This window comes from Bufo gargarizans, chromosome 4, assembly GCF_014858855.1.
Source record: "Bufo gargarizans isolate SCDJY-AF-19 chromosome 4, ASM1485885v1, whole genome shotgun sequence".
NCBI lineage: Eukaryota > Metazoa > Chordata > Amphibia > Anura > Bufonidae > Bufo > Bufo gargarizans.
The window spans coordinates 198,349,474-198,377,026 of record NC_058083.1 but is presented as its reverse complement, the minus strand read 5'-3'; the positions used below and the strand labels follow the sequence as shown (position 1 = coordinate 198,377,026).

At 42.4% G+C, this 27,553-nt stretch overlaps 1 protein-coding gene across 1 annotated transcript in view; it reads left to right on the top strand.

Annotated features, from left to right (window-relative positions):
- Positions 1-22,671, top strand: part of B3GNT7 (UDP-GlcNAc:betaGal beta-1,3-N-acetylglucosaminyltransferase 7) — a 30,090-nt gene extending 7,419 nt beyond the window's left edge. The window contains exon 2 of the mRNA XM_044291208.1: positions 21,044-22,671. Coding sequence (XP_044147143.1) covers positions 21,044-22,226 — 1,183 coding nt within the window. The 3' untranslated portion in view covers positions 22,227-22,671. The remainder of the gene's footprint in view (positions 1-21,043) is intronic.
- Positions 22,672-27,553: the final 4,882 nt, after the last annotated feature.

The window sequence follows — 27,553 nt, the reverse complement described above, 5'->3', positions numbered from 1 at the left end:
TTATTATTTGCCAAATGCCAGTATAATGAGAGATAATGTTTTAAGGCATTTTTATTACCTTCTGCAAAGTCAAAAGTTTACATACATTTCATTTAATATTTGGTTCCATTGCCCTTTAGGCCTCGTTCACACTTGCGTTGTCCGGATCCGTCGTGTACTCCATTTGCCGGAATTACACGCCGGATCCGGAAAAACGCAAGTGAACTGAAAGCATTTGAAGACGGATCTGTCTTCAAAATGCTTTCAGTGTTACTATGGCAGCCAGGACGCTATTAAAGTCCTGGTTGCCATAGTAGTAGTGGGGAGCGGGGGAGCGGTATACTTACCGTCCGTGCGGCTCCCGGGGTGCTCCAGAATGACGTCAGAGCGCACCATGCGCATGGATGACGTGTCCATGCGATCACGTCATCCATGCGCGTGGGGCGCCCTGACGTCACTCTGGAGCGCCCCGGGAGCCGCACGGACGGTAAGTATGCTGCTCCCCCGCTCCCCACTACACTTTACCATGGCTGCCAGGACTTTAGCGTCCTGGCAGCCATGGTAACCATTCAGAAAAAGCGAAACGTCGGATCCGGCAATGCGCCGAAACGACGTTTAGCTTAAGGACGGATCCGGATTAATGCCTTTTCAATGGGCATTAATTCCGGATCCAGCCTTGCGGCAAGCGTTCAGGAGCAAAAAGCGCAGCATGCTGCAGTATTTTCTCCGGCCAAAAAACGTTCCGTTCCTGAACTGAAGACATCCTGATGCATCCTGAACGGATTTCTCTCCATTCAGAATGCATGGGGATCAGGATTCTTCCGGCATAGAGCCCCGACGACGGAACTCTATGCTGGAACAAAAGAACGCAAGTGGAAAGAGCCCTAAACTGTATGACTTGGGTCAAACGTTTTGGATATCCTTCCACAAGCTTCTCACAAGCTAGTTGATCGGAATTTGGGCCTAATCCTCCTGACAAAACTGGTGTAACTGAGCCATGTTTGTTGGTCACCTTGCTCGCACCTGCCTTTTCAGCTTTGCCCATAAATTTTCAATAGGAATGAGATCAGGGCCTTGTGATGGCCACTCCAAAACATTGACTTTGTTATACTTAAGCCACTTCGTAACCAGTTTGGCAGCATGCTTTGAGTCATTGTCCATTTGGAAGAACCAGTTACACCCAAGCTTCCTGGCTGATGTCTTGAGATGTTGCTTCAGTATTTCCACATAATCTTCTTTCCTCATGATGCCGTCTATTTTGTGAAGTGCACCAGTCCCTCCTGCAGCAGAACAACCCCACAACATAATGCTGCCACCCCCGTGTTTCACAGTTGGGATGGTGTTCTTAGGCTTCCAAGCTTCTCCCTTTTCCCCCTAAATGTAATGATGGTCTTTATGGCCAAAAAGTTACATTTTAGTTTTGTCAGACCACAGGACATGTCTCCAAAAATCTAGATCTTTGTTCCATTGTGCATTTGCAAACATTAATCTGGCTTTTTTATGTTTCTTTTGGAGTAATGGCCTCTTCCTGGTAGAGTGGCCTTTCAGCCCACGTTGATACAATACTCGTTTCAATGTGGATATTGACACAATCTTACCAGCTTCCGCCATCATCTTCACAAGGTCTTTTGCTTTTGTTCTTGGGTTGATATGCACATGTCGGACCAAAGCACGTTCATCTCTGGGACACAGAACCTGTCTCCTTCCTCAGCGGTATGATGGCTGGACTTTCCCATCTTGTTTGTACTTGCGTATAATTGTTTGTACAGATGAACGAGGCACCTTTTAGGTATCTTGAAATTGCACCCAAAGTTGAGCCAGACTTGTGAAAGTCCACAATTCTCTTTCTGATATCTTGGCTGATTTCTTTAGACTTTCCCATGATGCTACACAAAGAAGCAGTGTGTTTCAGGTGTGCATTTAAATACATCCACAGCTGTGTCTCTAAATAACTCAGATGTTGCCAACAAACCTAACAGAAGCTTCCAAACACATGACATCATATGGGCAGTCCAGAATTGTTTAAAGGCATAGTTATCTTAGTGTATGTAAACTTTTGACATTGTAGAAAGTAATAAAAATGCCTTAAAACATTCTATCTCTCATTATTCTGGCATTTGGCAAATAACAATTATTATGGTAATTCTAATTGACCAAAAACAGGAAAGATTTATTCTGATTTCATGTCAGATATTAAGTATATGTGTCTTTTTATATAGTGTATGTAAACTTCTGGTTTCAACTGTATGTGTGAGGTCTAAATCAATAGTACAAGAAACCAAAAGAAACTTTGTAATATGTCTTATCAGTGACAAATGTCTACTTCTCAAGTTATCAGCTGGTTAACACCAATCTAAAATCTTTACCATCTGCCTGGGAATTGCAGAAAGAGTGAATAAGAACGGAACTATACGCCTGTGGCTAGTTGGAAAGATTGCAAAGTGTGTTTAGATGAAAACTCAGGACTACTACAACCATCATTAGGAGAATCTTAGTCTGTAATTTACCTCAGCCTCTTGCTGCTGTGTTAAGTACTACTCCCATTATCTGTTCAGTAAAGAGACTTTATTGCAACTACATGGGCCTGGTCACTGTCTCTACTAGTCGTCTCTCCTCACCCTTCTTGCCTTACACTCTACCAAGCATCTTCCATCAAGGGCCACCATGCTGAAGCTCTAGAGAGTCAGGGAGGACCCCAAGGGAAAAAGTGTGCTCTTTCCATTCACGGTTATTTGAGAGGGGTGCAAGGACGGCTACCGTGAACCACTACTACTACTTTCAGTGGCACCACCACTCCCATCCTCCTCCTTTTAGCACTCCCCCTGTGGGTCACTGCAATATCTCAGCACAAGTGCTTTATTCACAACCATACAGGTCAGTACTTCTCTATAATGTCCTCCGTGATTCTGGGACCACTTCTGAGTAAGAGAAGGTTAGGAAGGAGATTCTTCTCTACTTTCTGTATGCAGTGGATGGCAACTAGTCTCCACCCACCATCTCTGAGAGAACTGCAAACTAGATGTTCAACACGTACAGAGAAAAACTGCTAAAAAAAAATGTCCTATACAAATCATACGGCGACCAGAAATAGTTATTCCTCATGTACACACACTGTACTTTTTAATTAATTTGTTTGAAAGCTTAGGTGTACTTTAAGGATTTACCCTTATGGTTTGTCTCTGGATGTTTTTTTTTTTTTTTCTAGTATAAAATATTGCTTAAAAATGTTTTATTGAAGGCCATTCTGATAATTCTGGAAGTCAGTTTTTACAATACCGTTCCCTTCTTTGGATTGGTTTGCAAATGATTTTAGTATTTTTTTCATAAAATGGCATGATGCGATGGTATCAGTCAATAACATCCTGTTTTTCACTGAACAAGAATACTGGAAAATAAAAGGTGTTAGTGGGGAGGTACAGAAGATGCTAAATTGTCACGTACAGTATATATCAAAAGGTTAAACTACATGACAGTATAATTTTTCATATTTTCCTTGTACTTATTCCTAATTTAGCTTCGCTTCAGGTTGTGAGAGCTGTTGAAACTGACGAGTCCTAAAGCCTCATTCACACGTCTGTCGGTTCTCAAATCCGTGAGCAGGTGGTCAGTGATGCATCCGTGAAGGATCTGTGTTGGGTCCGTGTGTCAGGTTTTTTTTATGTCCGTGTTGCATCCGTTTTTCACTGACACTTAACAGCTAAAAAATAATTTTCAAAGCTTTTCTTCTTAATGATCCGTAAAGCATGGATGCAACATGGATAGCATCTGTGGTTTTCACAAACCCATAGACTATAATAGACATGATGGATCCATGAACATGGACAAAATAGAGCATGCATCCGTGCTGAAACCACTGACGCACGGATCGTGCTAAAACACAGATGTGGGAATACACACATTAAAATGAATGGGGACGTGTGCTATCCGTGGAGAACACGTACAGCACACGTCCGTGGAACACTGACGTGTGAATGAGGCTTAACTGTGACACAAGTCCTGCTGTCAGCTGCTGTACCAGTAGACAGTAACACGAGGTACAATAGTCTACCGGATAATCATGGTTATTTTTTTAAGCATTCGGCAGGTTCGTTAGAAATACCCATGAGCACATTTTAACATGCCCGATCCTTTGTTCCCCTAGGAAATATATCCTGTCTAAATTACTGAAATAAACATACATCCTCGGGTGATCCAAGTATGCATGTTTAGAGGGAAGCAAGGTCTGAAGGATTGTAAACTGCATGCAGCTAAAGAATAGATAACAAAGAACGGCTTTAGGCTACATTCACACGAATGTATTTAGTTTCCACATCCGTTCCGTATTTTTTGCGGATTGGATAAGGACCCATTCATTCCATTGGGTCGACAAAAAAATGCGGACAGCACACCGCATCTGAATGTCCGTTCCGTAGCCCCGCAAAAAAAAAAATCATGTCCTATTCTTGTCCGTTTTGCGGACAAGGACAGGCATTGTTACAATGGATCCGCAAAAAAACGGATGCCATACGGACGTCGCCCCCTTTTTTTTTTTTTTTTTTTTTTCTTCTTCCCCTTCTTGCGGATTTGCAATTTGCAGACCACAAAACACACACGGTCGTGTGAATCTAGCCTTACATGAATAATCATACATCCCATTATTTGAATCACAAATTGTGTAATATGTCTCTCAAGTGTTCCTCATGGGATTGTCCCAAAACTGTCTATTGATTCCACTTTTAGGCCTTATGCACACAACCGTTGTTTGGGTCCACATCTGATCCGTATTTTTTTTTAGGTCGCACACAGACCCATTAGTTTCTGTGAGTCTTTAAAAAATGTGGACAGCACATGAAGATATAGGAATTGCCTACTCCTTTTCCTATTGATAACCTCTCCTTAGGATTGGCCATCAACGTCTTATCGTCGGGGGTTCTGACATCCAGCACCCCTGCGATCAGTTGTTTCACTCGTAGCTGGGTGCTGCTCAAGCTTCGCTGCAGTTACACTTTCCCCCCACTACACAATGAACAGAGCTGTGTCGTTCCAGCTCAAGCTTCCTGGGACGGGGGTCTGACACCCACCGATCAGCGACTGATGACCAATGGAGTTATCAGACAATAAATGCTTGTATTAATGATCATTCCTTGCCGTACAGTAGGATGATTGCTACATTCAAATTAACGGGCTGAACAAGGAACCTGGGATGACTGGACCCTGAGACGGACAACAGACTTATGCATCTATGCTCATTGAAGCCATTCATTAATCACTGGACCTATGAGGTTTTGAACTGAATGTATAGAGACTATGCCTGCAATGAACTCCGGCCGCATTATAAAACGGTCCTGGTGTTTAAACTGTCTGTACTGAGTCCGGTTGATTGAGATCCCCTCCAGCCATTAACAATTGATCCCCTTTATTATCGCTTAGGTATCATATTTATAATAATGGCTATCTGACTATCCATATTGATATCCGGCACCCAAATCCTACTAACTCCCTGATGATCCTACAAAGTGGGGGAAAGGCGTCGGGGTATTTTGAATAATGTATATCTGAGGGTGTTCTGTGTACCTAGGTAGCTGGACTATCTCTGCACTAGGGGTGTATGTTTTGTTGTTTTTTGTATGTATGTATATCATCTGTCCATGTGTAGGCACCTATTTAGGTCACAATCTTTTCTTACCCTCCAATGTCACCCTTTTTAGGGCTGTGTGAGGATTAGAATAGCCCAGGTTCAAGGACAGGGAGTCCCAACCACTAGGGGCCATCCCTGGGCTGAGGAATAGACCAGGGAGAGACAACAGGGACAGTTTCCCTATCTCCCGGTACGAGGATAAGAGGTGCTTATTGTGGACTTATCTTAGGGACCCTCAGTGACTACCGTCCTCTTTATCTTTTTGACTTTTTAGTTTTTTAAGGGTTATTTGATTTGCTGGAATAAGACTTTTGTTTATTAACTCAGAGAGACTTTATTTACCTAACTGCTGGATTAAGCTACATTCAGATGCAGTAAAGGATTGCTGGTCCACATGCTGCGTTATCACCGCTCGATTATGTGCCTGTATAAAAGGAACTTTTGCTGAGTAGTACTTTTACTGCCATCTAGTATCAGTGATAAAATGTGGCTATAAACTTTTATGCCCTCTTTTATAAAGTGCGTTAACCCTGTGCACTGAACCTGCCATTTTCAGTGGGGCTGACCTACAGTCTACTTAGAATTGGTGTACAGGGAACTCCTAACTTCCTCCATCTTTGAGTGGGGGGGGGGGGGGCGGGGAGGTGGTATAGATCAAGGTCGTTAAATTTCAACGGCCAATCCTTTTGTTTCCTGACGAAATAAGATACCTGAGCATATATGATAATAGGGGAGTTACTGTAGTTTGGCTGTCGGCTATTGAGGGAGTGCCAGCACCTTAAAGCAGTGGTATGAAAACTGTGGCTCTGAAATGCTGAATTTTCATAATCAAATCCTGTAAAGAATCTGCACAGAAATTGTTCCCCATTGCTTTCAGTGGGAATTCACTTTGGGGTAAGGATGATTTCCATGTGGATTTCCAAACCCCTTGCTAGCATAGAGACCAGGGTGGGTCCTGCACAAGGATTAGCCCCATTGAATGAGGTTAAAGTTTTAGTCGGATTAGGCTACTTTCACACTAGCGTTCGGGTTTCCGTTCGTGAGCTCCGTTTGAAGGAGCTCACGAGCGGACCCGAACGCAGCCGTCCAGCCCTGATGCAGTCTGAATGGAGGCGGATCCGCTCAGACTGCATCAGTCTGGTGGCGTTCAGCCTCCGCTCCGCTCGCCTCCGCACGGACAGGCGGACAGCTGAACGCTGCTTGCAGCGTTCGGGTGTCCGCCTGGCCGTTCGGAGGCGTGCGGATCCGTGCGGATCCGTCCAGACTTTCAATGTAAGTCAATGGGGACGGATCCGTTTGAAGATGCCACAATGTGGCTCAATCTTCAAGCGGATCCGTCCCCCATTGACTTTACATTGAAAGTCTGGACGGATCCGTACTAGGCTATTTTCACACTTAGCTTTTTTTTGCTAAAATAATGCAGACGGATCCGTACTGAACGGAGCCTCCGTCTGCATTATTATGATCGGATCCGTTCAGAACGGATCCGATCGAACGCTAGCCGAACGCTAGTGTGAAAGTAGCCTTAATGGCATGCCGAATTAAAACAAAATGGTATTAAAAAAAAAAAAGCATAGTGAACATATCTGAACTATTGTGATACCACAAGTCTCATTATCCCATGAGTAGTCTCAAAACAGTTGGAGAGCAGACCACTGATGTAAAGTGTAAGTTCACATGTGATTTATATATAAAACGCGGCATACCATGTAGCATGATTTCCGGCTTGATGCCCTCTCTGCTGCAATGATGTCCTTTTGTTTGACTCTGTCAATCAAGTGGCAACCCTCCCTGCCACAGTGACCATGAAATCTAGTCTTCAGACCTCACTCTCCTGGTCACAGGAGGAAGCCGGAAGAGAACAGTGCAAGAAGTCTTCATTGTCAGAATTGCTCATGTCTGATGGCTTCCAGACTATTTAAAGGGGTTGTCCCATGACAACAGAATAGGTGATAAGTGTCTGATTGGCAGAGGTCTATGTTCCCCGTTTGAATGGAGCGTCAACTCTATGGAGCCGCCGGAGATGGCCGAAAACAAGCACTCCAGCTCAAAGCTATCTCTGGTAGCTTCATAGTTGAATTTAGTGATGGACACACATGCATGTCTGCCACTCCATTCAAACGGGGGGGAAAAGAGGCCCTGTTCTAGTGATCGATGAGGGTCCCAGTGGTTGGACCCTGCCAATCAGCAGGGGCGTTGCTAGGGTCTGAAGACATCCAGGGCATGAGCCCACGTGAAGCCAAGCCCCCACTTCATGAAGCCACACCCTCGTCGGCATGGGGGGGGGGGGCCTTCACAGTAGTTATTAACCCCTTTCAGCAGTCATCCCTTCAGTGAATGAGGGACTGCTGCAAGGGGTTAATAACTACAGTGAAGGGCCTAGCCGTCTGGGCAACCCTACAGATCATCCTAACCTATGGTCAGCCTAATTTTAAAATTAAGCAAACCCCCCCAACTATAAACTAATCACAGAAGTTGGAACCCATTGGACCAAAGTGACTGAAGTTCTGAACTCATGCTCATGCAGCCTGCAAGTAGTGGAACAAGTACAAGGAGGGTTGGGGGATGATCTGTGGGATTGCCCAGATGGCTAGGAATAGCCTAATATAAAAAATAAAAAAAATCCCACCAGCATAGGCGTGCGCAGCATATTGCATTAGGGTGTGCACCCTTAAGCACAAACACACATGCCGCTCACGTGTGTGTATGTATGTATATATTATATACACACACATATTATACTATACACAAATACACTCTGCATGCATACATACTCGCACTATCAATATAATGAAGGGAGAAGAAATCATTTTTAAACGTACCCGTATTTGTCGCCCTATAAGACGCTGCGGCCCATAAAACGCACCTAGGTTTTAGAGGGGGACAATAAGAAAAAAAAAAATTTTTCATTACACCTGAGGTCAGACCACCAATCAGACACCCAATGTTAATCAGACCTCAGCTGACAGCCCCAATAAGACCCCCAATGTTAATAAGACCTCAGATCAAACCCCAATGTGAATGACCCCCAATCGTGCCTCTCGAGCCCCCCCAGTAGCGCCTCTCGAGCCCCCCCCCCCAGCAGCCTCCATCAGCTCCCCCCCAAAAAAAACACTTACCGTTCCTGCTCCGGATGCTGCAGCTCTTCACCGCCCCCACTTGGTAATCCTCTTGTATAGTCTGCTGTTTGGGCGCGCACAGTGTGAGGTCACAGCACGGCCTCACATTGTGCGCAGCCTTCACACTGGCGCGCTAAGGACCAGGAAGGAAGAGGTGAGTATAGAGCTTACCGGCCGTGACACAACCTCAACGCCTATGCCCACCACCAGTATTAACATTCGGGGCACTGGACAAAACATTCGGGGCTCCAGCCCCGAATGTTTTAACCTAACGATGCCCCTGCCAATCGGACATTTATACCCTATCTTGTGGATACTTGATATGTCATGGGACAACCTCTTTAGTGGTGTAGACATAATGAGGATTGCAACCAATTGCCTTTTTTTTATTTTTACCATTGCTCTTCCATAAAATTCATTCACAACAATCAGGAAGGAGGACATGATCATCTTCTTTGACCAGTATTGCTTTATTTTTTGCATAGGTTAAGTTTCATGCACATTTTTATCATGTGCTAGCTACATTTTTTACTGATAGCACACTGACCCATTCATTACTAGGAGGCCATGAGCCACATCAGTGGGTGGACGAGCAGATGTCCTCTTCTAGTCTGTATTGTGGACGAGAATAGTCTTTTCTATGGATGGAAGTGAGTTTATGGAATAAACACAAAAGGTTTCCATATTTTGCTCATCTGATATTTTTTTTTTTATTTTTTTGCAGACTGAATTAGGAACACTGCTGTGTGTATGAGGCCTATAGCAGGGGTCTCACCAAGGTTTGCCAGAGTAAAACGTGTTAGGCCTTATTTACACGTCAGTGATTGTGAGCCAAAACCAGAAATGGAGGCTACACAAAGATAAGGTGTAATGGAAAGATCTGCTACTTTTCTGTGTTTAGAATCGCACTTGGTTTTGGCTCACAAATCACTGATGGAAATCACTGACCGAACACTGATGTATAAATAAGGCCTTAAATTGTACCAAACATTGCTATGAATAAGGAAACTTATGTTTGGACTGTCTTTGGATACTTGTATGGTTATGGATTTGCGTCTGAATTAAGCCCTAATTACAGGGTCCTGAAGTCCTGAAGACGCTGGATATTTCTTTTTATATAGTGTGGTTTGTTTAAAACCAGAGTCTAAGCAGCATGGATCCTTGGGTTGAGCTCGCCACAGTAGTACCCAGCCACTTTTTGAAAAATAGCATTATCTTGAGAGGGGCCAGTAAAAAAAAAAAAAGTTAAGAATGAGCGTTGTAATAAACTCAAATGTATACATGATAAATGATGTAAAAAATCTTATTTTCTGGTCTGTTTCGATACAGTGGTCCCTCTGTAAGTTGAAACTATAATAACGTTTAGAAAATAACTCTATGGAAAACTAGTAATTGTGGCTGGAGCCCCCGATGTGTCCTCCCAAAACAAGAAAAAATGAAGACTGGAGACAGTTAAAGGGGTTGGCCACTTTCTGGCTACTGTTGACCGATGTGTATGTAAGATGACCACATTTCACTTGCCTATATAGGGGGAAATTTATTTTTCCTCCTACGCCTGTTTTTTACATAGAAAAGTCACAGATCCACTGGATTTGCAACTTTTCATTGCCTTTGTGACTTTTCCATTTTTACACCACCCTTGCTAATTTTATGAAAATGGCGATTAGTGAGGGTGGAGCATGGGAGTGGTCAGTGGCGCTGGCTTATTTATCGTTATTTACGTCAGAAGTTGACATAAAGAATGACTGAAATCTCTGAGCTGCCATAGATTTAATTGTAAGTTACATGGCTCTTCTGGCAGTGCATGCCCCATTAAGACCAGTGTAGCATATGCCAGTCTTGATGAATCGGGGCCATAGCCTTGATATTCTGTGCCGTTTTCATCCATTCAGATTTGGGCACATCTTCTGTGCTGTCTGCATAGGTGTTCTGTCCATAAGATGGCTGCTGATGGAGGGTCATGTGACCAGCGCACAATAGTCCCAACAGTGCAAGTGCAGACGGCAGGTTCAGTGTATTGGAATGGAGGTGATGTGCTTGGTCACATGTCCATAAGATGGCCGGTGTTGGAGGGTCAAGGCCTCTGTGTGGACAGTACAAAAGACTTGGCCGACAAGGGGGCATATGCAGTATAGAAAAGGCTATGACATACTATCACTCTCTTTATAATATTCGGCTAGGTGAATCTTCAGCAGACTTGGCTGTTCGTATATGTCAGATTTCTGAATTTTTGTCTTCCCTCAAGCTACCGGCTCTGACTAATGAAGATAGGGTCTCACTTACTTCGCCTATTACTCTAGAGGAGGTGAAAAAGGTCTTATGCTCTATTCCCCCGGGCAAGAGCCCTGGCCCGGATGGGTTCCCGATTTTATATTTCAAAAAGTTTTTCCCGGTCTTAGGTTCACATCTGGTTCTTTATTTTAATGCCCTTCTTTCTGGTTCCCCTATGGCTACTCAGTTCTTGGAGGCTCATATTGTGGTGCTCCCTAAAGAGGGGGAAGGACCCATCCCTTCCTTCCAGCTATCGCCCCATCTCGCTGCTTAATGCAGACACTAAATTATGGGCTAAGATTCGTGCTCATAGAATTAACCCCCTCCTTCACAAATTAATTCACCCAGACTAGGCGGGCGGGAGTGTAGGGACGGCACCGTGAGGGTATTGCATGCCATTGAATACGCCCTTGCTAACAACACACAACTCGCCCTTCTCAGCACTGATGCTGAGAAGGCGTTTGATCGAGTGGATTGGAAGTTTATGGAGTCATCCTTGCTTAAATTTGGCTTTCCTCCCTCCTTTGTCCGTGCGGTGCTGTCCCTCTACTCCTCGCCTCGGGCGCGGGTCAGGATTAATAGAACCCTTTCCTCCTCTTTCTCCATTTCTAATGGTACTAGGCAGGGGTGCCCCCTCTCCCCATCTTTATTTATTTTGTGTTTGGAGACGTTGCTTCAGGCAATTAGGCAAAAGGATGACATTGTGGGTTTAAAAGTGGGGACGTTGACCCATAAAGTAGCGGCATTCGCCGATGACATGCTACTTCTTCTGCCTAACCCGACTGAAGCGTTCCCTATAGTACTTAGCCTATTTGAATCATTTGGGCAAATCTCCAACTTCAAGATAAACCTTTCTAAATGCACGGCTCTGGGAATTGGTGTCCCCGACTCCACTATTTCTTTTCTGGCCCGTGTTTTTCCTTTCCAGTGGGCGACCTCACACATCTCTTATTTAGGAGTGAACATATCTGCCCGTATTGACCAGGCCTATTCTCTGAACTACTCCCCCTTACTCAATAATTTTAAGGACCAATTGAAGAACTTAGACATCCCCTTTGTTTCTTGGATGGGGCGTAAGAACATTGTTAAGACGTATATCTTACCCAAGGTATTATTCCTACTCCAAACACTGCCCATTTACCTCCTGGATTCTTTCTTTATGTCCCTTCGCAAGATTATATCCGGATTCGTTTGGAAGCAGGCTCGTCCGAGGCTTTCACATACCCAGCTGATACTCCCTAAACATAAAGGAGGTCTCGGTTTACCTGACGTAAAACTTTATTACCAAGCTATCCAATTACGTTCATTAATAGAATTGATAAACCCCAATGTCTCGAAGTTGGCTTGCCAGATAGCCCGTCTCTCGCTCAAACCACCTGAGTTGGCTCGGTTATGGTCGGGGGGGATTCGGACAGGGCACTGGACGTGGATTTGCCCACGTTATTTAAAGGTCAAATCTTCTCTCGGCGCTTGCTCGCCTCCAAATTTAAATTCGCTACTGGCCCATCCCCTATCATGCCTTTGCACCTGCTGCCGTACTGTCTTGACCCGAGGTACTGTGATGATTTGGGTATATGGGATGCCTTTGGGAATACTCCCTTGGGTGATATACTCGTAGGGAATCAGATCCCCGCCTTGTCTGACCTTCAGACCTCTACACAGTTCATGAGATGGACCTTCTTGCATTACGCTCACTTCTCTTCCATATGTAAGATTTATTTGGGATCTGCCAATAAACACTTTATCCCCTCGTGGTACGCTATACTTGTAGTCTCCCCCAGTCCGACGAAGAAATTAGTCTCCTTGCTCTACAATAAGTTATTACTGCAGGGCATTCAATCTAGACCCCCCTTATTGTGCATTGGGAGAAAGAACTTGGGATTTCCCTATGAGATGAGGAGGTGTCTTTGGCCCTGAGGAATTCTCATGGAATTCTCTAGGTGTATCCGAATCCAGGAGAATTCCTTCAAATTGTTAACTAAATGGTATCGCTCTCCAGACATGATGCATAGAATCTATAGGAGTATTCCCCCGATTTGTTGGAGATGTCACAAGGCGGTCGGCACACTTTCCCACATTTGGTGGTCGTGTGAAGGCATTTCTCCTTTCTGGTCCGAGCTTGGTGGGCTTCTCCAGCAGATCATTCCTTCGGGTGCCAGGCTATCTCCTTTTATGGTTCTCCTTAATGTTCCTTCAACCGGTTCTCCCCTTCACAAGCGCTCTTTATTAGCCCATTTACTGGCTGCGGCCAAACTACTGGTCCCCTTGCATTGGCTGTCCGACAGAGCCCCTTCCACTGCTGACTGGATACTTAAAACTAACGAGATCTGTAGGTTTGAGGAATTATCCAGTTGGGAGACTCTCTCACATGATAAATTTTTGGTGACATGGGGCCCCTGGATGGACTGGTGTAGGTCGAGATCTGGTTGAGGCCTCATTGTAGTAATTGCCTTCTATATGCGGTTTCCCGGCTTTCTGTTTATCTCTATATTTACGAACCAACATAACTTACCGGTATCTGTGCCTCCTGGTCAGTCAACACTGATCTTGCACTTTCCACAGTACGTGGTTCCCTGAGCCTTAACTAGTTGTTGATAGGATGCCTCTCCTGGCATATGGCTTTTCAGTTAGCTTGTTCTTATGCACATTGACTAACTGTCTCATTTTCCATATATGCGTTGTAATCTGTACGCTTCCTCGATTTTTGGGCTTGTTGCCCTTATGTTATTGTTACATATCATTATGATGGCAATAATAATAAAATGAAGATATGATAAAAAAAAAAAAAGAAAAGGCTATGGCATAAATTCATCTTACAAACACATTGCGCAACCCCTTTAAGTAGATAGCTAATACAGAAAAAGCAAGTGCTTACATGTGACAGTCAGAGCTGCTGGAAGCTGTAATGACTCCTTTACATGCGGCAGATTTTGAAATCTGTTCCATTCTCCAGAATGGGGCTTGTAGAATGTGCTTTCTGCCAAAAAAGACCCATTCGTATCAATGGAACTGGTTTTCTGTTGTAAAAATCTGCCGTGTGTGAAGGCATCCTAAATCACTTTATGGTTCGGACAGGAGCTTCGTTAAGGCCGATTTACACGGGACACTTTTGCATGAATTGCATGTTGATTTCAAGTTACAAGGAAAGACAATTATATGTTGAAAATATTGTAACCTGAGGCATCTCTTTCTTGTACGCTGTAAAAAAAACGAATTCTCCCTTGAAATAACAATATGCTTGTCACTTGTTCCACTGTTAGCAGGTGTGGGACAAGCTTCCTTGATGTTTCTGCCCATTGTCATTCATTAAAGGGTTACCCCTATTTCAGTCTATGTCCTTTCTCAGGGGGGTCTCCTTTTTGCTGCAGCTCTCTCCCTGTAACTGTCCGATCTTCTAACAGTAAATATAGGTGGTGGCAACTGAAAGATGGAACTGAGCATGTGTGACCTCCTCATTGATGTTACAGAATACATTAAACGCAAATAGAATATTTTTTGGTGGGTTAACCCCTTTAATGACAAAGCCGTTTTTAGAGTTTTCTTACAACCGCATTCCAAGAGTCATAACTTTATTTTTCTGTTAATGTGGCTATTATAAGGCTTCTTTCTTTTGAAGGAATGAGCTGTATTTTAATGCCACCATTTTGGGGTGCATATCATTTATTCTATAACTTATCCATTTTAGGGGTTAAGGGGAGGAAGGAAAAGCAATTCCAACATGCATCTTTTGGGTTTTGTTTTTACAGTGTTCACCGGGCAGTAGAAATAACATGACAAATGTATTTTCTGTGGCAATACAATTATGGCCATGCCCAATTTTTTGTCATTCTTGCTATTATTACTACTTTTGTACTTATTTTTTTTCTGTTGCCTCGTTGCCATACTCCAAGAGCCATAATGTTTTTTTTTTCAACAGAGTTGTGTGAGGGCTCAATATTTGTGGGACGTGGTGTTATGGATACAATTTTATTGTACATAAATTATCATCATTGCCTTTTTTAGGAGATGAATGAATGAAAAATAACAATTTTGGCATTATTATTATTATTTTTTTTTTTATGCCATGAGGGATGGGAAAAAAATGTGATATTATAGTTTGGGATGTGGTGGTGCTTTGACAGGGTCTAATAAGCTTGCAGCCAGTGTCAGGCTAGTTTCACACTAGCGTTCTGGCAGGCTGTACCGGCATGGAGCAGTCTTCTGGAGCGCTCTGGATCCAGCATTGCCGGACACTGCCTGAACGCCCGCCGGCCCCATAAACTATAATGGGAACCGGTGGAGATCCCTTTGCAACCCGGCAAGTGTGTCCTGCCCATTCTCAGCATAAATGCCCGGTGGTGGCTGGATCTCCACCGATCCCCATTATAGTTAATGGGAGTGGTGGGCATTCAGGCAGCGTCCAGCAATGCTGGATCCAGCAGGCTGATCCCTACCAGGATCTCTGACGCTAGTGTGAAACTAGCCTTAGTCCTCAATCTACCATCCTGACCATCAGCACCTCATGGGGGTAAGAGTTAGCGCTCCCTCCCTCTGAAACCACTTAGCTTCCATGATTGCTGGGAATCTGCTCCATCTGACAAAGGAAATGTGTGTGAGGCTGAACCTACAGCATTGTATGTGCAGGCTTAGTCATTGGTGGTAACTAAGAGGTTAAAGGCAGACCACAGTTTTTCATTTATGCTTTATGCCCCCCTCTCTTTTGCTCCTCCAGCATGTATATGATTTGCACCTAGTTTTCCGGCATAAATACCAAGTTCGGGGGGGGACAAAACCCGCTGCATGCAACGTTTTTTTTTTTTTTGTCAGGCTGACAACCGGAGTTTGTGCTGGATCATGCAGCCAGATCTGCTTGACGGAGATGTGAACAAGGTCTTAGCAAGATTATCCTCTGCTCCTGGTCACTTTTACATGGTCAGTATTTTTCATCCGAAACCAGGGTATCCTGGAGATTTTTAACCTCTTCTGGGTTTTGGACCAACTTATACAATACCGACCATGTGAAAATTGCGAGAATGTGGTTTAGAGAAGAAATTAGTTTATTTGTTGAACCTTGTGTGTGGAATCCTCACCTAAGAACCCAGCCTTACGATCCTTCATAAAATACTGAAGACACGTGGCTTGGAATAGCATGGTATGCCCAGTTATTATACTGTATTTTCCCATGCTGCTGGCTGTAAGATTCATCACTTTCTAATTAGTGAGAAATAGTTCTCAGCTATATAGCGTTGTATACCTGCTACATATTGTGGTCTTTGTGTGTGATCTCACAAATAACACAGTAGGCGCAGTATTTAATATAGAAAATGAGCACTTGTGAGAGAAGAATAGAGGCCATGCAATAATAACATTCCTTAGTAAAGGGAAATTTGAGCTCTGGAACTTGGCTCATAAAGAATCATTGTTGGATCACACAGGTGTACTTGCTCGCATACATTCACGTATATGATTGGCAACCATTTCCATTGACAATAGGCAGATCAAATGGCTGCTTCATTGCAAGAAACCGGACAAATATGTTCTTCCTAGAGTAGACTGTAAGTACCAATTATAATTAATATGCTATAGCCAAATAAACCGTGTAAGAGGACCTGCTCCTTCTATATCCTATCAGTTACGTGCAATGAACTAACACTAGGTTTATAAATTGGGGATCATGCATGTGTTTTCCGGTAAAGTTCTGGCCATGTATCCAGGAGATAGACATGCGTTTATCCCTTGACCAGGAGAAATCGCCATCTTGTTTATTCTAGCATGGCTGGTAAGGTTACAGCCGACAAAGTATTAATCGGCTTTGGTGAAAGGGAAGCTCAGTGATAACTTTAGTATTGCAAAGTGGTGATTACATCTTGAAGTAGCAGCGCGGTGGCTCAGTGGTTAGCAGTGGTGCTTGCAGGTTCTAATCCGTCCAAGGACAACATGTGCATGGAGTCTGTATATTCTCCCCGTGTTTGGGTGGGTTTCCTCCGGGTACTCCAGTTTCCTCCTACACTCCAAAGACATACTGATAGAGGACATGTGAGTTCCGTTGAAGACATCACAGAAAGCAATGATAATGTGTGTAAAGCACTGCAAAATATGTCGTTTTAGACGCCGGTCTTTATAACCCCTATATCTGGCGGTGGATCCATCGGAGTTATGAAGAGGCGCCAACCTCTACATAACATAGGCATTTCCTCCAACAGCTTCCTAGCTGTCTTACCTTTAGACCATTATCTACGCCTAAAACAGGGGTAGAAAATGGTGAATGAGACGGGCCCTTCCCCGCCCACACTACTCCTACTTTTTTAGACCTGGCATGAGCGGGGAAAAGTCGCACATTGCACTGCATCTAACCGCTGCTCTGCAATCTGTGCCAGAAATACACCTAATATAGGAGTATTTCTGGATAATAAATCGCCCCCTTATGTTTTTACACTTTGTGCCCCCATAAAGTTATACAAGATCTTTGGGAGACATTTAACATAATTACTATAATTTTTTTTAAATGTATTAATGATTTCTCCTGTAACTGGGGCTGACATTGTTACAGCCTATAGGAGCAACAGGGACGTTGCCATTACACCTAGAGGCTCAGCACTCTCTGCAACCGCTGTGCCTTCTGCACTTTGATTGACAGGGCAGTGAAAACATCATCCTAGTTGGCCCTGTCAAAGTGCATGAGGCACAGGCCTCTTTCCTGTACTGCACCTGCGCTGGATACTGAAGCGCACAGTGCAGAGTGAGACTCAGTCTAGGGGAAGTCCAGGCCAGACATAACCAAATTTACACTTCCTGGCCCTAGGTGTAATGGCAATGCCCCTATTGCTCCTAGAGGCTCATTTTTTTTATATATTGAAACATAAATTGTCATTATCAAAGCCTCTTTTGTAATTATACTAAATGCTACTTCCGGGATTCAAAATGGTGATCTCTGTATATTCCTCAGCTGTGTTGTAATTTATACTAGAGTAATAATGGCAGACAGATATGAGTTACTGTGAACCTTGCACTTTGTTTATGATTGGGTTAAAAAAAAATATATGAAAAAACTTAGTAGTAAAGCATTCCTTTCACCTTTTAGATAGATACATGTCTAAAATCCATTTCCTCTGACTTAGGCCTCATGCAGACGACCGTATGTATTTTGTGGTCCGCAAAAAACGGATCTGCAAAAAATATGGATGACATCCATGTGCAGTCCGGAACGGAACAGCTGGCCCTTCATAGACCAGTACTATCCTTGTCCGTAATGCGGACAATAATAATAGGACATGGGTATATTTTTTTTGCGGAACGGACATACGGAAACGGAATGCACGCGGAGTAACTTCCGTTTTTTTGCAGACCCATTGAAGTGAATTGTTCCGCATACGGTCCACAATAAAAAACGGAATGGATACGGAAAGAAAATACGTTCGTGTGCAAGAGGCTTTAATATGTGTGTTCAGGAAGGTGAAGTAATATAAGGTCTGTGTCACTCTGGCGTTAATGGTTACAATGATGATATGTAACTACCGTGTGCAGCTGTGCGCACCAGAAGTCCGTCTGGCCCCATTAACTGTAATGGGGACCGGCAGAGATCCAGCCACAGCAGCAGTTTTTATCCGGCCACCTTTCGGCATATTTGTGGTGTTGCACCCGGATATCTGCCGGTGCTCATTATAGTGAATGGGGCCGGACAGACTTCTGGCAGCGCACTGCGGCAGACGGTAGTTACTGATCCGGCAGGCTTTTCCCCTGCCAGAACCATTAACACCAGTATGAAACAGGCCTTAGGGTTTTTTCAGATACCTATGGCACCAATAATCTCTTGGAGGAAGCATGGGATGCTTTAAAGGGGTATTCTGGCTTTGTGATCCTGATGACCTATTTTCAGGATAGGGTGATTGCCCCTCATCAGTGCAGAGCAGAGAGTACTGGCTTAACTGGGTAGGAGGCCTGTGTCCAAGCATGAAACTAGAATACACCTTTTAATGCTTATTTCCAGCTCCATTGTCCTTGACAGACTACACTTATTATTCACTTTACATTCATTTGTGTGTCTGATCACATCAGTGGTCAGTATGTGTGTGTATATATGTGTGTGTATATATGTGTGTGTATATATGTGTGTGTATATATGTGTGTGTATATATGTGTATGTATATGTGTATGTGTGTGTGTGTGTATATATATATATATATATATATATATATATATATATATATATATTTATACAACTACTAGGTGTATTTTTTTATCATTTTTTATTTTTATTTTTTTATACAATAAAGCTCTTTAGACGCCTCCTCAGTAGAAAACTTACGGTATAAATTCTGAGCGTTGCATGCATTTTCTAACTTGTTTCAAATGGGTCGGTGAGACTTGTCCGCTTGAAATAACTTTGCACCATAAAACATCAATAATTAAACTCAAGACTAAAATTAAGGATACTAGACACTTACAGAGATACTTACAAATATGTATGTTTCCTGACTTTACTGGAAATGTCATACAGATCGTGTATGTATATATATATATATATGTATATATATATATATATATATATATATATATATATATATATATATATATATATATATATATTATAATAATTTTTTTTATTTATTTTTTTACACATCTCTACCTAGGCATTCCTGTTCATAAAAATGCATGTGTCCTCCTGCTAGACTGCTTACAAAGCCCAGTTTGATTTCCATGTCCTATTCCCTTCCCGTTAACCAGCATTTTACTGCTTATAGAGTAGAAAGACGCCATTCATTACAAAGCCACATTTAATTGCCTCGAAACTGAAGAGGCTTCTCTGTAATGTAAACGTGCCAGGCAGGGTGTGTTAGAGGCGTTCTGAAGGTGATCCGAATTGTGTAAAGGTCTCAAGCCTCTATCCATATAAGATCAGGAGAAGTTACTGATAATTGTGCCATTCACTCCAAAATGCTCATTTACAAATCCTCACATCCCCCATCTGCTCCTAAATCTTCTCAAGGTGGAAAAAAAAAGTACAAGGTAAACATGAGAACCAGCAGTACACATCCTGTGCTAATAAACTGGATGCAGGGAAATTCTCAAAATGGTAAATGTATCTTATATTTATTTTTCTGTGTTAGGTTCGTTCTTGAGATTTTCATGTGCACTTTGTTTACCTTAGGGTACTTTCACACTAGTGTTTTTCTTTTCCGGCAATGAGTCCCGTCCTAGGGGCTCAGTACCGGAAAAGAACTTATCAGTTTTATCCCTATGCATTCTGAATGGAGAGAAATTTGTTCAGGATGCATCATGCTGCGGTATTATCTTCGTCCAAAATTCAGGATCAGTTGCCGGAATGCTGCATCCGGCATTCATTTACATTGAAATGTATTAGTGCCAGATCCGGCATTAAAAATACTGCAATGCCGGATCCTGCGCAGACCGGTAAAAATGTAAAAAAAAAATATGACATCCGGAGAGACGGATCGGTTCTTGCAATGCATTTGTAAGACGGATCTGCATCCGGATCCGTCTACAAATGCTGTCCGTTTGCATGCAGATTGCCGGATCCATCAGGCAGTTCCGGTGACGGAACTGCCTGCCGGATCACTCTGCCGCAAGTGTGAAAGTAGCCTTATGCTGTTTCTATATTTCATGCACACACTCTAAACTACTACTTAAAAAACTGATACTTCCAGTGTATTTCTGAGTAAATGCTGGCCAAGATTGGTATATTGCCCCCTTCCCAATAGAAAAATCAAAGCTCAATTCAATATGGCGGATTTCAAAATGGCTGCGGAAAATGTTTCGGCCACCAAATAACGCAGCCTCACTCCCAAGTGGGGTGTTGCACTTTACGTAATTACCTGTGACTATATCATTTACATGTTCCAGAGAAATGACCAGTGAAACCTTGACACGGTATACGTAAGAAATGCTGGTAATAGGTATTTTCTTTCCTAGTCGGTCATGTCTAGGGCCAGGGAAGATCTATTGAATCTGTGAATCTGTATGGGGAATTGTATAGCTTTTTCAAAGATTATTAACTCTTCATTTGTCTTTACATACTATTTAGTGAAAAATTTAATAATGGTATCTGATCTATTTGCAGGAAAAAGAGAGTCTGCAAAAGCATATGCATCTCCTTCTGCGTGGTAATCATGTTGACCATCTTCCAGAGGGGGACATCCCCAGGATTTCTTTTCACTGAAAGCAGTGTGGATTCTGAGGATCTTTTTAGTGCTGCGAAAAGGGACACCTATCCTGTCCCAAATGGGTTTTGGGCAGCCAAAGCAGAGGCACAGGTGACCACAGCTTCTGTTACTGATGCATTCCCTACTGAATGGGATGTGAAGTCTATCAACTGCACAGCTAATTGGAACCTTACCCATCTGGGCTGGTTCAATACGCTAGAACCTAACTACAAGCAGTTTCTTCTGTACCGCCACTGTCGTTATTTCCCCATGATTATTAATAACCCACAGAAATGCAGTGGACATATTGATCTTTTGATTGTGGTTAAGTCAATAATAACTCAGCATGACCGCAGGGATGCAATTCGTAAAACCTGGGGAAAGGAGACAGAAGTTAAAGGCAAGAAAATAAGAACCATATTTCTTTTAGGAACTGCTATGAAAGAAGAGGAGAGAGCAAATTACCAAAAACTGCTAGACTTTGAGAACCAGATCTATGGAGATATTCTACAGTGGGATTTTCTAGATTCCTTTTTTAACTTAACGCTAAAGGAAGTGCACTTTCTAAAGTGGACGACAACCTACTGTCAAGATGTAAGCTATATCTTCAAAGGGGATGATGATGTATTTGTTAGCCCCAATAATATTTTGGACTTTTTAGAAGGAAACAACACACCAGACCTCTTTGTAGGAGATGTCCTCTATAAAGCACGACCCATCCGGAGGAAAGAAAATAAATACTACATCCCAGAGTCCATGTATAATAAAAACCTCTATCCTCCATATGCAGGTGGCGGTGGATTCATCATGGCAGGTTCTTTAGTTAAGAGATTGCTCAAGGCTTCAGAAACCTTGGATCTGTATCCCATCGATGATGTCTATTTGGGCATGTGTCTAGAAGTTATTAAGGTCAAACCTGTTTTGCATGAAGGGTTTAAAACGTTTGGCATTGTAAAGAATAAAAACAGCAAGATGAACAAGGAGCCATGCTTTTATCGCAGTATGCTTGTGGTGCACAAACTTCTGCCTGCCGAACTTCTACAAATGTGGGAACTTGTGCATAGTAACTTAACCTGTTCTCGGAAGCTCAACATCCTTTAGTGGCTAGAAGGTGTCAGGAGAGAAGCCCTGAAAAAAAATAACTTATTTTTGTAATAACGGTTTTCCTGGCAGGTTTCTGGAGAAAACATGATGTAAAAGATTTATTTTCTTAGTTTGTGTATATATGGGCAATAGACCAATAGACTTTTGTGACCTTTTTCTTAAAGAACTTAAAAAAAAAAAAAAAAAAAAGCTCTGTTCTAGGTACGATAACTTGTAGGTCACGAAAGCTTGTTTTTAGCCCTGGATTTATACATCTGACTTGGAAGATGCTGTCGTAAAACCTTATATGGGACAAACTAAAACTTGGTGGAAGGAAATTCTTTGAAGGGTAACTGTCATATTTTTTATTTTATTTGCTAGTTTATTAGAGATAGGCATGTATACCTGAGTTAGTCTGTCAATGATTGTCAAAAGATCTGTAATTACCTTATTATAACAGCTTTCATTAATGTCCTCTGTCCCTTTCCACTGCTCCCTTCAAAGACAGTTGCTATGGCTTGTCTGTCTCTGGCTAAGGCTACTTTCACACTTGCGGCAGGGTTATCCGGCAAGCAGTTCCAATATGCATGCAAACGGACAGCATTTGTAGACTGATCCGGATGCCGATCCGTCTCACAAATGCATTGCAAGAACGGATCCATCTGTCCGTTTGTCATACGGACAAACGGATCAGTTTCTATTTTATTTATTTTTTTCCACATTTTTAAAGGTCTGCTTATGCGCAGACCAGAACGACGGATCCGGCATTGCAGTATTTTTTATTCCGGATTAAGCACTAATACATTCCTATGGAAAAAAATGCCGGATTCGGCATTCAGGCAAGTGTTAAGTTTTTTTGGGCCGAAGATAAATCTGCAGCATGCTGCGGTATTATCTCCGTCCTGAACAGTCATAAAGACTGAACTGAAGACATTCTGATGCATCCTGAAAGGATTGCTCTCCATTCAGAATGCATGGGGAAGTCTATGCTGGAAAAGAAAAACGCTAATGTGAAAGTACCCTAAGAAGACAGGAAGACGGAGGGGCGGTCCTTCACACTGCATGCCTGCATTAGGCTTCAGAGTGAGGAGGCGTGTCTCTCAGTAATCCAATCTGATTGGCTGCCAGGGAGCTGCTGGCTACAGCAAGTGTGTATGGGAAGTGAGGGAAAGCAGTTTTGGCCTCAGAGAACTGGCAGAGGAGCCATCTTGGGAAGGTACTCCTATTGTAAATGTTTAAACAGCCATAACTAAGGGAAAAACATAACAGTGGTATGTGAAGAAACCAATGATTGCTTTATGCATAATGCTGCTACAGTAACATATGCTCAAATTTTTTTTTAATTTTTTTTTTATGAAAACATGACAGTTACCCTTTAAAGGGAACCTGTCATCAGCTTTATGCAAATTTCACTGAGGGCAGCATAAATTAGTGACAGAAATGCTGATTTCAGCGGTGTGTCAGTCATGAGAGTAAGAGGTTGCCGAGAACCAGCATCACATTCGTTGCAGCCTAGGCCTTGAAAAGAGTCAGATCTACCTGAGAAGAGTCCTGGTTATTCCTAATCTCCTGCTCTCCTCGCCCATCTGCTGATGGTTGGCAGTTCTCTCCTAGAGAGAAAGGGGGAAAACTATGTAGAAGACTGTCAGCCATCAGGTGGCCGGGACTCTTTTCCAGGCTTAGTCTGCAATGTTTGTGATGTTGGTTCTCGGCAGCCACTTACATTTAACCTTTTGAATGACAGACCGCAGAAATCAACTCGCCTGTGTCTACTTTATTCTGCTGTTAGTATGGGCAGCATAAAGTTGATGACAGGTTCCATTTAAAGTTTCGGCTCAGCACTGGGTATAATTGTAACATGGAGCAAAGCCATGCAGACTTCTAAATACACTTCTCTATATTGGATGGTGCTCTCTGTCTTATGGTCCATGGGCTGGGTATAGCTCTCCACAAAACCTGCAGATATGCCCTATTGCAGGCTCGGGAAAGCTGACTTCCAAACTCTTGGCACCATATTTGTTTTATAATATTTATATTCAAGCAGTTTTGATGATTGAGCTCTATGTTGAATGATTTATTTTATTGTGTTGTCCTGAATTATTCATTGTTAATTTATAAAAGGAAAGGTTAAATTAAAATGGTGAGCATACTACTGATTTTTATACATCGTCAGCTGTATTTGAAACTGCTTTAATTCATGGTGAAATGCTGCCCTTCACTAAGCACGTCATTTAAGCCTCATTCAGATGTCAGTGATTTCCATCAGTGATTGTGGGCCAAAACCAGGATTGGAGCCTCCATAGACATGAGGTATAAGGGGAAGATCTGCACTTGTTCCGTGTTTAAAGCCGCACCTGGTTTTGGCTAACAATCACTGATGGAAATCACTGACCGAACACGGACGTGTGAATGAGGGATTACTTTGTAAGCTGAATGTGCTGGGCCTGCCGATGTTCTTCAGCATGCAACGACTAGTAAAATGGCTTCTGTAGAAATTCACAATACTTTATAAACTTCACTTTAAAGAAAAGGAAAAAAAAACATTTTTAAAAATTGCATGTATAATAGTGCCAAATTATGATGTTATTTTTCTCTTTCCACAAAAAGAAAACCGATGCAGTCAAACTGTAAATGGGTAAAAAGGTGCTCATAGCAGGCGTAAAAAGAAATTTGTACAGCCAGACATTACCAATTGTACCAGATTTAACTAAGGCTACTTTCACACTTGCGTTCGGAGCGGATCCATCTGGTGTCTGCACAGACTGATCCGCTCCTATAATGCAGACAATGGGATCCGTTGCATTATAGTTTAGAAAAAAATTCTAAGTGTGAAAGCTGCTCAGACGGATCCGTCCAGACTTTACATTGAAAGTCATATTGTTTGAAAATTGCACCATATTGTGTCAACTTCAAACGGATACATTGTAAGTCTGGATTTTGTTTGTGGGGTGCTGATCAGAGGAAGAGGGAGCTCCTTCCCTCTAACGCCTGAGATGCTGCAGTCCTTATTGACAGTGGCAACTGAGGGGTTAAACCTTCGATATCTAATTTATTTCTGATCCTGATGGTGAAAGTTGGGTGCCAACTGCATAATACATTTGGCACATGCAGGAGATGGCTTCTGAGCCCGTGCCATACCATTTCAGCGCAGAGCGTTTAGGGTTTATATATGATAAAGGTTTAAATGACATTCAGGAAGAAAGTGTTTTTAATAAGAAACTGGGCACAAGAACAAGGAAGGACAATCTTAAATTAATTGTGGCAAAGATCAGAAGCAATGTAAAAAAATATTATTTTACTGAAAGACCAGCAGAGGCTTGGAAAAAAAACTTCCAGCAGATGTAAAATCTACAGTAAATGAGCTTAAACCTGCCTGGGATAAACCTATTTTATACAATACATACAGTGCATTCGGAAAGACTTCATATCCTTTCACTTTTTCCATATTTTGTGATGTAGTGGCCTTGTGCTAAAATAAAATAAATTCTAGTTTTTCCTCATGGATCTGCGCTAGGTACCCTATAATGACACAGTGAAAACAGAATGTTCGAAATCTTTACATTTATTTAAAAGGAAAAACTAAAATCTCACAATGACATAAGTATTATGACCCTTTACTCAGTACCTAGTTAAAGCACCTTTTGGCAATGATTACAACCTCCAGTCTTCTTGGGTATGGACCTTTGGTCCAATCTGAGGTTCAGAGCACTCTGGATCAGTTTTTTTAATTAAGAATATCTCTGTTCAGCTTTCTCTTGCCCCCGACCAGTCTCCTTGTCCCAGCTGCTGAAATCCCGCCACTGCCACCAACATGCTTCACTATGGGGATGGTATTGAGCAGTGAGTGGTTTCCTCCAGAGATTATGTTTAGAATTGAGGCCAAAAAGTTCTTTAATCATCCCAGAGATTCCTTGTTTCTCACGGTCTGAGAGTCCTTTAGTTGCTGTTTGCAAACTCCAGGCAGGCTTCTATGTGTCTTTTTTTTTTTTCTCCTGAAGAGAGGCTTCTTTTTGGCTACTCTTCCATAAAGCCCAGATTGGTGGAGTGCTGCAGTGATGGTTGACCTTCTCGACTTTTTTCCCAGCTGCACACAGGATTTTTGAAGTTGTTCCAAACTTCATCTATTTAAAAACTATGGAGGGCTCTGTGTTCTTGGGAACTTCCAGTGCAGCAGAAATGTTTCGTACCCTTCTCCAGATCTGTGCCTCTACACAATCCACAAGCAGTTCTTTCTTCCACATGGCTTGGTTTTTGCTCTGATATGCATGGTCAGCTGTGAGACCTCATATAGACAGGGGTGTTTTTTCAAATCATGTCCAATCAACCGAATTTATAAAGGTTGGGCTCCAATCAAGGTTTAGAAACATCTTAAAGATGATCAAAAGAAATGTGAGGCCATCAGAGCTAAGTTTCAAGTGTCATAGCAAAGGGTGAATACTTGTCCATGCAACCTTTTAGTTTTTTCTTTTAAATAAGTTTGCAAAAAATTCTAAAACTCTTTTTTTAAATTTTTTCATTATTGGGTATTGCATGCAGAATGATGGGGAAAACTCGAATTTCTTTTATTATTTTAGCACAAGGCTTAACCACTTCAGCCCCGCTAGCTGAAACCCCCTTCATGACCAGAGCACTTTTTACACTAAGGCACTACACTCCTTTCACCATTTATCGCTCGGTCGTGCAACTTACCACCCAAATGAATTTTACCTCCTTTTCTTCTCACTAATAGAGCTTTCATTTGGTGGTATTTCATTGCTGCTGACATTTTTACTTTTTTTGTTATTAATCAAAATGTAACGATTTTTTTGCAAAAAAATGACATTTTTCACTTTCAGCTGTAAAATTTTGCAAAAAAGACGACATCCATATATAAATTTTTCGCCAAATTTATTGTTCTACATGTCTTTGATAAAAAAAAAATGTTTGGGCAAAAAAAAAAAAATGGTTTGGGTAAAAGTTATAGCGTTTACAAACTACGGTACAAAAATGTGAATTTCCGCTTTTTGAAACAGCTCTGATTTTCTGAGCACCTGTCATGATTCCTGAGGTTCTACAATGCCCAAACAGTAGAAAAACCCCACAAATGACCCAGTTTCGGAAAGTAGACACCCTAAAGGGACACTGACAGGCCCAATAACCATAATTAGCTGTACATATCCATGCACAGGTCTTCTAATGTGCATTTAAAACATATAAGTATCCCCACTGTCCGCATTATGAATACTGCAAACTCGTGTTTTATAACCTGAACTAATCCCTGTTCTTTCTGCCCAAGGGGCGGGGTTTCAGCTTCTCTTGTGCCCAGAGAAGCTGAAACCCCGCCCCTTGGGCAGAAAGAACAGGGA